The following is a 13669-nucleotide window of genomic DNA, read 5'->3' as shown; positions in this document are numbered from 1 at the left end:
TAGTAGTTATATTTTTGTACATAGGGAGCAGTATTATAGTAGTTATATTCTTGTACACGGGGGCAGTATTATAGTAGTTATATTTTTGTACATAGGGGTAGTATTATAGTAGTTATATTTTTGTACATAGGGGGCAGTATTATAGTAGTTTTATTCTTGTACATAGGGGGCAGTATTATAGTAGTTATGTTCTTGCACATCTCTTAAAGAGAATCTGTCACCAGGTTTTTCCTACATCACCCTAGAGCAGCATAATGTAGGAATACAGACCCTCATTCCAGCAGCGTATCACTTAGGCTAGGTTCACATTTCCGTTGTTTTGCATCAGTCACATGTGTTGCTTGACGCTTGTGACTGATGCGTTGTACAACGGATGACAAGTATTGGTTTGAGAAAGCGGATTCCTTTTTTGAGAGCGATCAGCAGATCGCTTTCAAAAGCCGGCGACTGGGAGATCAGCTGATCGCTCTCATTAGCCGGCGGCCGGGAGATCAGCTGATCGTTCGGCCGCCGATGAGCATGCGCAGTGAAAACATACGGATTGCACTGCCCAAAAAACGTTACAGGCTGCGTTCCTGCCGCCCGACAGTCAGTCGTTCCACAACTGATCAGTCGGGCGGACGATGCCACGCAAGGGCATCAGTCGCAATCCGCCGCTCATGCAAGTCTATGGGAAACAACGGAATCCGCCAAACGGATTCCGTTGTTTATCAGAGCCGCGGATTGTTACTGATACAAACTGACGGAAGTGTGAACCTAGCCTTAGTTTACTGAGTGCATCAGTTGTGATACAATGAATTTTTAACCCTGTCCACATCATAGCTCTCTATGTACATTGTCTATAGACCTTAAGCTGCTTATTAGGGAATGGGGCAGAGTTCACTGCACTGTAGTTCTGACAGTGATAATGTCCTAATAATAAAACATTGAATGTATGGAAACAACAGCACATAGCCGAATAAGTGACACATTGCTGAAATCTGCCTCAGTCCTGATCTCTCCTGTGGTCCAGCTGACACATTGCCTTCTATTTTTCCATCTATATCACTATACAATGTTTTTGTTTTTTTTTGTGGGACGAGCTGTGGTTTTGATTACTGTTAATTTTACCATATAATCTACTGAATGGGAAAAAGGAGTTCATGCTGCGGTATATATATATTTTCTTACATGTAGTATTGTGCTATAGTTTTAGGCAGGCGTAGAAGTGTGGAAAAGGACGCCACAAAGTAAGGAAGCGCCGAAAAATAGAAGAGATGATCATTTATTAAAAAAATGAACAAAAACCTAAATCCCATTATGTATCTCCCTTTACCTCCAAAATGGCCGTCTGAACGAGCCCCAATATAGTGACAGGTTAGGGAATGCTTTTTATTAATACTGGGAAAAAAAAAGTATGAAAAAATTGTTTAAAAAAAAAAATGGGAGGAAAAACCGCTTTGACTTTTTCAGACAAAGAAAACCGCTTCTGGTCGTGACATAGAGGGAGGAAAAAATGGCGCGCAGCTCTACCCCCGCACGCACACGAGGGGACTGAGCCCTCTCGCCTACCGTAGAGCGTTAATATACGCGCAAACCACGCCCCCGTTGTGGGCGTGTCATCACGTTGTCAATTATAGCAGCCACGCCTCGTCGCGCGCTTTCTCGTTTGAAACCTCCCCGGCTCCGCCCCCTGCTGTGTGTCGCGTCATGGCGTCTCTGGATCTTTCCGGAAGCGGAAGTGACTCGTGACGTCACTGACATTACTGGAGGCCGGAAGTGGCGGGAGAAGGCGCTCAGCGGTAATACGGCTAGCGGCGGTGTCTCGTTGTTGTGTTTGCCGGGTGTTCTGCCCTCCGCAGCCGCCATGCACGTGTTGTTGTTATATCCGTGGGGCGCAGTGTGGGGGTTCGGGGTGTCTGGGGCGCCCGTTGTCTGTCAGGGTGGTGGGTGCTGTTGTTGCCATAGTGTGGCCTCCTGCCCGGCCTCTGGGGGCGCTGCTGAGCTGTTTATTGTGTGTTCCGTGTGGTGGGGGGCAGGTGACTTGGGGTCTCCATAGGGTCCAGGGTCCCATATGTGATGCTTCACCCTAGGATTTCACCTGCACCGCTCCTTTTTATTAGGTTATCCCAAAAGTGACATCCAATATGGCCGCCTCCTCTGCTCCCCGGGGTCAGCTCCCATTGTGTGCGGGGGTAGCGACGTTCTCGTCTTGTACGTTTATGGCGTATCCATGTGATATCCGCTACTGCGGAGGAGCCATATATGTACCGGATGGGAAGGCGTCTATACAGGGTCCCATAAAACTGTGTTATATCCTATACGTAGGATCCGTAGAGTACAGGACATCGCACTGATCGCTGAGACCCCGGCATCCTGAGATCAGGGCTCATAGTAGATCCACAGCCATCAGTCATTGTCTGTGGGACTGATCAGCACAACACGGAGTTGTTTCTGGCAGTCCCATAGACAATGAATGAAGCCGAGCATTGCGCACCGTCACTACAGGCTGGAGAAAGCCTCAATATCAGGATCACAGATCACACAGTTATAAGGGAATGTCATTTTATGGGGAAAACCCTTTAACTGTGCTCCATTTAGAAAGATTATTATTATAGCGCCATCTATTCCATGGCGCTTTACACGTGAAGATGAGACAAATGACTGCAGGATGTGTGATAAATATGTATGGGTGATTTTATAAAGGTGGGAAATATATAGATATTAGTGACCTGTACGTTTATATAATTTTGCCAGGAGGTTTTTGTCAGTTTAGTTATTTGTTTGTTTTTGCAATATTTATATATTATGAATACACTCCAGACCAAGACGTGGTGGAGATCACAGGACGGAGACGTCACTGATCTGCAAATGATGAAAGACCACAAAATGTTCAAAGTCTGTGGATTATTCAGTCTGGAGTCTGAGACTCGTGCAGAAGTCCCGACACTTCCAGAATCAGCTGCTATCAGTGAGGTTATAATTGGTCGTCTGAGTAAGATTCTGCTGCTGAATGTAGTAAATCATCAAGATCCGCTGCTGGCAGCTCCTATATAGTCACCGACCAATGCATCCCAGATGTGCGCAATGGGATACAAGTCCTGAGATGCTGCAGCCACTGGAGCATGTTTAGGCCACGCAGGATGCTTTCCGTAGCACCAGCGACATGCGGCCTGATGTTGTGTGGAAAAACATCCTGGGACACTGTGGAGAAATGGCCACATCACTGGTTCTATGACCAAATCAACGTAACGCTGAGCTGTTAATGCTCCTGGTATGAAGAGTTGAGGGGTCCGGCTGCTGTTCATTGTGTTCCCCATTAGATTTGCACGTCTTGGGGCCAGACGTCCGGCTACAGGTGCTGCTTTTCTCTCATGCCACCGCTCCATCATGGTGCAGCACAAGATGTCAGTGGAGGTCCAGCTTCTTCAGTGGTGAGTCCACTTTTGTCTTGGAGACAATATTAGCTGGAGATTGATCCAGAGACCACGTGAGAAACTCCATGAAGAGACCTTCACGAGAGACCATTATACCCATCCTACCCCTGGGATTATAGTGGGGCGCATAATGTGTGGTAGTCGGACCCTCCAGTCTTCATTCCAAGTCACTAGCAGCTCAGCAATACATAGATTTGATGGTGGAACCAGTGGTGCGGACATTTTGACAGTCTCCCAAAACAGTTTTACAACACAACAGCCCCAGGCTGCATGTTACTCGCACTACGTAAAGAAATTTCAGTATTGAGGCAAGTTCATCTTCGATCTCTTATACATATACAATAAAGAACGAAACTGATATTCGCCTCTCAGCAAAACAAAATAATTGTACCGATTGCTCTGGCTGCTATAGTATACAAACTAACCTACACAACCACACTGAGCGTGCGCTGACGTACGTGGGACCATTAAATTCATCAGTTGTGATCTATATTATTGCTATGTAGACCATACTTATAAAAGTGAGGTAAATGACGCTCTGCCTGATCGATCTGCATGGCCCCACCTGCCGGCAATAAGGCGATCGCAGTGTATTTGTTGCGAGGAGTTATTTATAGAGTCCGCATAGAAATTATGTAATAATATGCAATGCAGGGGTAGTAAATGGGTCGTTACGTGTGTGTGTGTGTATTGCAAACTGATTAAAGCTGATGTGCAGAACATAGGTAGTGATGATCTCAAGATTAGTGATCAGCAACCGATACCAACACTGATCGGTTATTAGTGCCGCCGTCGGCTGGGTGCGTACAGTGTACAGAGAGGCGCAGCACGTTCAATGTACTGTATTGTGACCGTTCTCAGGGACTGCAGCTCCTGGTGACTTAATAAGACATCTGTCTGTCACTTATAACAGCTGACGGGTGGTGGGGAGCTGGGTGTCAGATATCCAACAATGTTATAATGATGACTTCTCCTGAGGTTATATCCTTTTTGTATAATCCCTCTAATGGGTTTATTCATCTTGCAGTTTATAAGCGCTTCACTCCCCTATCTCCCTTCTTGCTTGGGCTGGTGTATTCCTGATTGACTGTTTATCCAGCGGCATAATTGCATCTCTGACCCAAACTGCCAATTCTGCTATATAGGGCCACTGGTCGGATCCAGCCACCTTCCAAGCAGCACTTTCAACCACTTTAAGCTGCATTCCTTAGAACAGCCACCTCTGACAGACTGCAGAAGTGGCTGGTAACTTAGGCAACATTTTGTAAACTAAAAATCCCTGCTTTCTTGAGAACTGAGTGGATTTTTAATAAATAAGTTGCAAAGTTACTTCACTTTAATGATGAAAATTGCAAAGTTCGTGTAAAGTCATTCCTCATATGTTATTATAGTTGCCCTAATTTTCCAGTTTTTGCACCAAGTCATTCTTATTTAGCGTTAGACCTTCCTCCCTCCCCCCCTCTCTATTGGGAAGTGGCTAATGTTTCGTCCGGATCAGTTCTTCTTTGGTTAGTCGCGCCCCTGATTTGCAGCCTTTTTTAGGTTCTTTCAGTTTCATTTGCTGTGAAGCACAATGGATGTTATTTTCTAGAAAAATGACACTGACCTGAGGGAAAGCACGGACTCTGTTTTTTCCCTTTATGTTGTATTACCATGTTGGAACAGCTATTATAGTGAAAGTATTGCAGAAAGTTTAACTAATTTTCGTTTTATAAACAATGGAAGAACGTTTAATCTATCGGGGCGATCCCTTAACCCAGCTCCATTCACTGCCAGATCCTTCTTTTACGCACTGTTCACATAACCCCCTCGGACGGAGCCAGAGATTGCGAGGACACAAACGGAGTGGAAATTGACCTCGCTCGTGATGTTTCCGATGGTGTCGATTTTTTTTCTTATGGGTACAAGGACATTGTTTACTACCTCCTTACGCCCATCTTGAAAAAGTGCAGAGTCAATTTGACCTTCTTTTGTCTCATAGCGCTCTGTTTTTACCAGATACTGTTTTTCAGGGGTTCAGACAGAGCCACCGTACACTGTCCACATAGTGTGCACAGGCACTTATAACTGCTTCATCTTTATCACAGGTCACCGTCGGTCGTCATTCGATAAGTCCTGCCATGTTTACACCGTCACAACCTTGAGTTCCTGAAAGAGAAAGATGTCAAAAGTGAAGGAAATCATCGTTCTAGATGACGATGAAGAAGAGAAAGAACCACCACGTCCCACGAAGAGCATGGAAAGTCCACGCAATTCATCTAAGGACACCAATGGAAAGGAGGAAGAAAGCGGCAGCAGCCCCCAGAGTAAGGGGGAGATGATCATTGCTCAAAACAAGACGTTGTTTAATGAGGTGAGGATTTGTCCTGATTTATTCTAATTCCCTTACACCTATATTGTTTTTAGTTTTTTTAATCTGTTAATTCCAAGTTGAATTTTTAGTTTTTTTTTTTATTATGTTGTAAGTTAAAGGGGATCTCTGAGAGTTGGTCCAATACTGTAAATACTGGTCTTCTGTCCCCTGCTGTCAGTGTTACATAAGGGTGCTATTATTTTCGGGGAGGATATTTTTTCTTTTAGTTTTTCATGTCAGAGTCCTAAACTGCAGATACATCATTCTATTTCAGTTCATTGAATACTGCTCAAAATTGACTTCGGATCACCCGGAGGTTATCTCGTTTCTTCAGGGAAGATATGCCAAGGCCAGTCCTTCCTATCTCAACTCCGTCGAGTTCAGAAACACCATGGGCCGCTGTCTCACTCGAGTGCAAGCCAAGCGCTCCAAAGTTTTTGTTTACATCAACGAACTGTGCACCGCCCTTAAAGCAAATACACAAAAGCGTAAGGTCGTACTGCAGACACAAGCCAACCAGCAGCCCGCCGCGGTGCAAGCGGAAACGCCAGCGGAAAACGAAGAGGAGGAGGAAGCAGAGAGCGTGCCCGAAAAGAAAACCGGCTCCAAGCGTCAGATCCGCTACCTGGAGAATCTTCTGAGGATTTACTCTCAGGAGATAACAAAGCTGCAAGAGAAAGAGCTGAGCCTGGACGAGCTTGAAGATGAGGACTCCTCCTACATCCAGGAGTCCAGGCTCAAGCGCAAATTGCTGCGGATATTTGAAAAACTCTGTGAGCTAAAAGACTGCTCTAGTATGACCGGCCGAGTCATAGAGCAAAGGATAATGTACCGGGGCACCCGCTACCCAGAAGTCAACCGGCGCCTGGAAAAGTTCATCAATAGTAGCAAAGACCTGTTCCCTGATTATGGGGACGTCATCCGGGTGGTTGAGCGAGCGAATGAGAAGCATAGCTTAGGACTGACTCGTAAGCAGATGCAAAGCATGGCCCAAGATGCCTTCCGGGAACTTGGTAATAAGCTCCAAGACAGGAGACATTTGGATATGATTTATAACTTTGGCTGCCACCTGACTGACCCCTACAAGAGCGGTGAGTGGAAAGCTTCAGCTGTATTGGTTGCCTCTTGTTTGGTTGCTTTTCATCTCTGTTTTTACCCTGGTTACTTTCTGATTATCTGGCTGAGACGACTTCCGATCATTTGTGTTATAGATGTGTATTGCAGAATGTAAAGTACAATCCTAATCATCCCTGTGACTTTGATGAGACCCCGCTGCTCACTAGGGGGCATCAGATAGTTTTCTTGTAGTTATCCAAAGACCTACAAATTGACGCCCTATTCTTAGGATAGCGGGGGTGGGTCCTAATGTCGGCATCCTGCCATTTAGCTGTTTACCCACTTCCTGACCTAGTACTGGCACGTCCGATGTCGGATGCAGGTGTGGAGCGGAGTGCACACGATACACGGCAGGTGCCAGCTGTGGGACGCTCCAGGAGATCACCGCTGCCTAAGGGAGGGGTCTGAAACCAAAGCCCAATCTGCTCTTAAATGTCATATAATATATAATCTCTTTTCTAATATTTTTTTTTAGTTAACCCCTTCATGACACAGCCAGTTTCTGTTTTTGCGCTTTTTGGTTTTTTTCTCCGCTCCCTCCTTCCATAACTTTTTTTTTTCTCTCTCTATCCACATAGACATATTTGGGCTTGTTTTTTTTTTTTTTACGAGACGAGTTGTACTTTTGAAGGACACCATTCATTTTACCACAATACAGGAACAAAAATTCCAGTGTGATTTTTAAAATTGTGAAACAAAAAAAAATTGCAATTGAGTGTTTTTTGGCTTACATTGTATGATAATGACCTTGCTATATAATTCTCCTCCTCATCCATACAATTACAGTGATTCCAAACGTCCATTTTTTTTTTTCTTATTGGTGAAAAAATAAAATAAATTTTGGGGAGATGTCACCATTTTCTGAGACCCGTAAAGCTTTTAATAACATATATGTGTGTGTGTGTTAAGCCCCTGCAAAAAAATAAGCACTCACACGGCTTCACTGACTAAAAGCTTTACGGGTCTCAGAAAATGGTGACACATGTCCCCCCCCCCAAAATGTTTTTTTCACCAGTAAGATTATATATTATAAGATATATAAATATTTTCTTTGTCGCTCCATTGGGAGACCCAGACAATTGGGTGTATAGCTTCTGCCTCCGGAGGCCACACAAAGTATTACACTTTAAAAAGTGTAACCCCTCCCCTCTGCCTATACACCCTCCCGTGCATCACGGGCTCCTCAGTTTTATGCTTTGTGTTGAAGGAGGCACACTTTCACTCAAGCTCCCATTTTAGTTAGCAGCAGCTGCTGATTGTATCGGATGGAAGAAAAGAGGGCCCCCAACAGGGCCCCCGGCATGCTCCCTTCTCACCCCACTAAGTCGGCGGTGCTGTTAAGCTTGAGGTACCCATTGCGGGTACAAAGGCTGGAGCCACATGCCGTTTTTCCTTCCCCATCCCTTAGAGGCTCTGGGAGAAGTGGGATCCTAACCGGTCACCATTCACTGGGACCGGGCTCCCTCCGCAGCCCCTGGGGGAATCTGCCGGACAGGAGACTGGGTATCATCAGGGACAGGCCCTGCATCTATAAGGTACTCTGTGTCCCCTTGGGGACGGTGCATGGAGCGCCTGTGTTACAGACGCTGCAGCGGCTGCTGTTTTTTTGTGACGACCGGGACTACCGCGCCGACCGCGCCTGTTTGCCGGCCGCGCTATTAAATTTAGTCCCCGGCTTCTGCGGCCTAGTACCGTAACTCCCGCCCCCGGGCCTGCCAGTCAGGGGTAAGGGCGGGACGGTCGACTGGACGTCGGCAGTGAGGGCTGGAGCATACTTATGTGTCCTCCTCCCCCCTCACTGAGCACTGTGGGGCACCAGATTCCCGCACTTTATTAGTCACCGCCCACGGCTCCCTCCTCCCCTGAGAGCTCTGGCAGACATTTTTACAATCACTTCTGCCGGTGGAGGATTTCAGAACGAGCTCTGCAGCTCTGGGAGGCCCAGGCAGGGAATCTGGTGGACACACAACCGCTTTGGGCGGTCGGTAAGTCACACCGGTTACCCGGTGCTGGCCCCCCTAGGGTGCCGAAGTGTGTGTGTGTGTATGTATGTATGTATGTATGTATGTATGTATATATATATATATATATCTCTTTGTATACATTTCTCTGTTCGGCCGCATTGTTTTGCTTTTGGCTATATACACTCACTGATCACTCTCAGAGGAGACAACAGCATGTCGTCCGCAAAGAGCAAGGGTGCCAAGGCACAGGCTTATTTTGCAACCTGTACCTCTTGTGCGGCTCTGTTACCTGCAGGTTCCACCTACCCTCACTGTGTGCAATGCTCGGCCCCTGTGGCACTCACTCAGCCGGAGCCTCGGGCACTGGTGGGGCCCTTGGCTCAGGTAGAACCGCCGGCTTCCACTGTCCAGGTGGCAGGGACAGAATTTGCAGTTTTGGCTGAAAAACTCTGAGTCGCTTTCACAATCCATGGCTCAGTCTATGGACAGATGGTCTGCTAAGATACTAGAAGCCTTGCAGTCCAAATCGGTAACACAGGCCCCGGGCACTGTGAGTTCATCGCCCCCAGGCCCCTCTCTGTCGGCGCAGCAGAGTGCTCCTGGGGTGACACCTAGGTCCCACGGGGAGGACTCAGACACGGACCGCAGTCCCAGACCGGCTAAGCGGGCTCGCTGGGAACCTTCCCCGACTTCATCACGCTGTTCGGGGTCTCAGCATGAGGACTCTCTGGAGGATGAAGCGGAGGTCGCAGCTCAGGGCTCTGATCCTGACGTTGCTCTCAATCTTGATGCACCTGAAGGGGACGCCATAGTAAATGACCTTATAGCGTCCATCAACCAGGTGCTAGATCTTTCTCCCCCAACTCCACCTATAGAGGAGTCGGCTTCGCAGCAGGAGAAACACCAGTTTAGGTTTCCCAAACGTACACGGAGTGCGTTTTTCGATCACTCTAACTTCAGAGATGCTGTCCAGAAGCACAGAGCATTTCCGGACAAGCGCTTTACTAAGCGCCTTAATGACACACGTTACCCCTTCCCCCCCTGACGTAGTTAAGGGTTGGGCTCAGTGTCCCAAGGTGGATCCTCCAGTCTCCAGACTGGCGGCTAGATCCGTAGTATCAGTGGCAGATGGTTCATCGCTCAAGGATGCCACTGACAGGCAAATAGAGCTCCTGATGAAATCCATCTATGAAGCCATAGGCTCGTCTTTTGCTCCGGCCTTTGCAGCCGTGTGGGCACTCCAAGCTATCTCAGCTTGTCTGTCTGAGATTAATGCGGTCACACGTTCCTCTGCTCCGCAAGTTGTGTCTTTGACTTCTCAGGCGTCGGCCTTTTCGTCCTACGCCATGAACGCCGTCCTGGACTCTGCGAGCCATACAGCGGTAGCGTCCGCCAACTCGGTGGCAGTCCGCAGGGCCATGTGGCTACGCGAATGGAAGGCAGACTCTGCTTCCAAGAAGTTCTTAACCGGTTTGCCATTTTCTGGCGACCGTTTGTTTGGCGACCAATTGGATGAAATTATTAAACAATCCAAGGGAAAGGACTCGTCCTTACCCCAGTCCAAACCAAACAGACCTCGGCAACGAAAAATTCTATCGAGGTTTCGGTCCTTTCGGCCCTCAGCCAGGTCCCAATCTTCCACGTCCAAAAGGTCAGAGAAGGGCCAGAGGAACTCTTCTGCATGGCGGTCTAAGTCACATCCTCCAAAGACCGCCGGAGGAACCGCCTCCAAGGCGGCCTCCTCATGACTTTCGGCCTCCCCAAACCGCATCCTCGGTCGGTGGCAGGCTCTCCCGCTTTTGCGACGCCTGGTGGCCACATGTCCAAGACCGATGGGTGAGAGACATTCTGTCTCACGGTTACAGGATAGAGCTCAGCTCTCGTCCTCCGACTCGTTTCTTCAGAACATCTCCGCCCCCCGAGCGAGCCGATGCACTTTTTCAGGCGGTGAACACTCTGAAGGCAGAAGGAGTTGTGATCCCCGTTCCCTTTCAAGAACGTGGTCGCGGTTTTTACTCCAACTTGTTCGTGGTGCCAAAAAAGGACGGATCATTCCGTCCCGTTCTGGACCTCAAACTGCTTAACAGACACGTGAGAACCAGACGGTTCCGGATGGAATCTCTCCGCTCTGTCATCGCCTCGATGTCCCAAAGAGACTTCCTAGCATCAATCGACATCAGGGATGCTTATCTCCATGTGCCGATTGCACCAGAGCATCAACGCTTCCTGCGTTTCGCCATCGGGGACGAACACCTTCAGTTCGTGGCACTGCCTTTCGGCCTGGCGACAGCCCCACGGGTCTTCACCAAGGTCATGGCATCCGTGGTGGCGGTCCTACACTCTCAATGCCACTCGGTGATCCCTTACTTAGACGATCTCCTAGTCAAGGCACCCTCCCGGGTGGCATGTCAACACAGCCTGACCATTGCTCTGGAAACTCTCCAGAGGTTCGGGTGGATCATCAATTTCCCAAAGTCCAAGTTGACACCGACCCAATCACTGACTTACCTCGGGATGGAGTTTCATACTCTCTCAGCGATAGTGAAGCTTCCGCTGGACAAACAGCGTTCGCTGCAGACAGGGGTGCACTCTCTCCTTCGGGCCCAGTCACACCCCTTGAGGCACCTCATGCACTTCCTAGGGAAGATGGTGGCAGCAATGGAGGCAGTTCCCTTTGCGCAGTTTCATCTGCGTCCACTTCAATGGGACATTCTCCGCAAATGGGACAGGAGGTCGACGTCCCTAGACAGGAACGTCTCTCTTTCACTGGCAGCCAAAGCCTCTCTTCAGTGGTGGCTTCTCCCCACTTCTTTGTCGAAGGGAAAATCCTTCCTGCCCCCATCCTGGGCTGTGGTCACGACGGACGCGAGTCTGTCAGGGTGGGGAGCGGTCTTCCTCCACCACAGGGCTCAGGGAACCTGGACGCCGACAGAGTCCTCCCTTCAGATCAATGTTCTGGAGATAAGGGCAGTGTATCTAGCCCTAAAGGCGTTCCATCGGTGGCTGGAGGGCAGACAGATCTGAATACAGTCGGACAACGCCACGGCGGTCGCGTACATCAACCACCAGGGCGGTACACGCAGTCGTCAAGCCTTCCAAGAAGTTCGGCGGATTCTGCTGTGGGCGGAAGCCACAGCCTCCACCATCTCCGCAGTTCACATCCCGGGCGTAGAAAACTGGGAAGCAGACTTTCTCAGTCGCCAGGGCATGGACGCAGGGGAATGGTCTCTTCACCCGGACGTGTTTCAAGAGATCTGTTGCCGCTGGGGAACGCCGGACGTCGACCTCATGGCGTCTCTGCACAACCACAAAGTCCCGGCATTCATGGCACGGTCTCAAGATCACAGAGCTCTGGCGGCGGACGCATTAGTTCAGGATTGGTCGCAGTTTCGACTGCCTTATGTATTTCCTCCTCTGGCACTGCTGCCCAGAGTGTTGCGCAAGATCAGGTCCGACTGCCGTCGCGCCATCCTCGTCGCTCCAGACTGGCCGAGGAGGTCGTGGTACCCGGATCTGTGGCACCTCATGGTGGGTCAACCGTGGGCACTCCCAGACCGACCAGACTTGCTGTCTCAAGGGCCATTTTTCCATCTGAATTCTGCGGCCCTCAACCTGACTGTGTGGCCATTGAGTCCTGGCTCCTAGCGTCCTCAGGGTTATCTCAAGATGTCATTGCCACTATGAGACAAGCCAGGAAACCAACGTCCGCCAAGATCTATCACAGGGCTTGGAGGATCTTCTTATCCTGGTGCTCTGATCAGGGTTTTACCCCCTGGCCGTTTGCCTTACCCACTTTTCTCTCTTTCCTTCAATCCGGAATGGACAAGGGTTTGTCTCTCGGCTCTCTCAAGGGACAAGTATCGGCGCTTTCCGTGTTTTTTCAAAAGCGTCTAGCCAGGCTTCCGCAGGTCCGCACGTTCCTGCAGGGAGTTTGCCACATAGTCCCACCTTACATGCGTCCGCTGGAACCCTGGGATCTTAACAGGGTGCTAACGGCTCTTCAGAAACCACCTTTCGAGCCGATGCGGGATGTCTCTCTATCACGCCTTTCGCAGAAGGTGACCTTCCTAGTGGCAGTCACATCACTTCGGAGAGTGTCTGAGCTAGCAGCGCTGTCATGCAAAGCCCCCTTCCTGGTGTTTCACTAGGATAAGGTGGTTCTGCATCCGGTCCCGGAATTTCTCCCTAAGGTGGTATCCCCTTTTCATCTCAATCAGGATATCTCCTTACCTTCTTTTTGCCCTCATCCAGTTCACCAGTGTGAAAAGGATTTGCACTTGTTAGATCTCGTGAGAGCACTCCGGCTCTACATTTCTCGCACGGCGCCCCTGCGCCGTTCTGATGCGCTCTTTGTCCTTGTCGCTGGCCAGCGTAAGGGGTCGCAGGCTTCCAAGTCAACCTTGGCTCGGTGGATCAAGAAACCGATTCTTGAAGCCTACCGTTCTTCTGGGCTTCCGATTCCTTCAGGGCTGAAAGCCCATTCTACCAGAGCCGTGGGTGCATCCTGGGCATTGCGGCACCAGGCTACGGCTCAGCAGGTGTGTCAGGCGGCTACCTGGTCGAGTCTGCACACTTTCACAAAACACTATCAGGTGCATGCCTATGCTTCGGCAGATGCCAGCCTAGGTAGGCGAGTCCTTCAGGCGGCGGTTGCCCACCTGTAAGAGGGGGCCGTTTTTCGGCTCTTTTTATCGAGGTATTCTTTTACCCACCCAGGGACTGCTTTTGGACGTCCCAATTGTCTGGGTCTCCCAATGGAGCGACAAAGAAGAAGGGAATTTTGTTTACTTACCGTAAATTCCTTTTCTTCTAGCTCCTAT

The 13669-nt window shown here is 49.2% G+C and overlaps 2 protein-coding genes across 3 annotated transcripts in view; both read left to right on the top strand.

The window, feature by feature from the left end:
* RGL2 (ral guanine nucleotide dissociation stimulator like 2) overlaps positions 1 to 13669 on the top strand; it is a 187615-nt gene that overhangs the window by 33604 nt on the left and 140342 nt on the right. The gene's annotated exons all lie outside the window — the stretch shown is intronic.
* Positions 1708 to 13669, top strand: part of DAXX (death domain associated protein) — a 42461-nt gene continuing 30499 nt past the window's right edge. For both annotated transcript variants that reach the window (XM_075323206.1, XM_075323205.1), the window contains exons 1-3: positions 1708 to 1781; positions 5504 to 5769; positions 6044 to 6860. In XM_075323206.1, coding sequence (XP_075179321.1) covers positions 5578 to 5769; positions 6044 to 6860 — 1009 coding nt within the window. In that variant the 5' untranslated portion in view covers positions 1708 to 1781; positions 5504 to 5577. The remainder of the gene's footprint in view (positions 1782 to 5503; positions 5770 to 6043; positions 6861 to 13669) is intronic.

This window comes from Anomaloglossus baeobatrachus, chromosome 9 (genome assembly GCF_048569485.1).
Source record: "Anomaloglossus baeobatrachus isolate aAnoBae1 chromosome 9, aAnoBae1.hap1, whole genome shotgun sequence".
Classification (NCBI taxonomy): domain Eukaryota; kingdom Metazoa; phylum Chordata; class Amphibia; order Anura; family Aromobatidae; genus Anomaloglossus; species Anomaloglossus baeobatrachus.
This window is presented reverse-complemented; position numbering and strand designations above follow the sequence as displayed.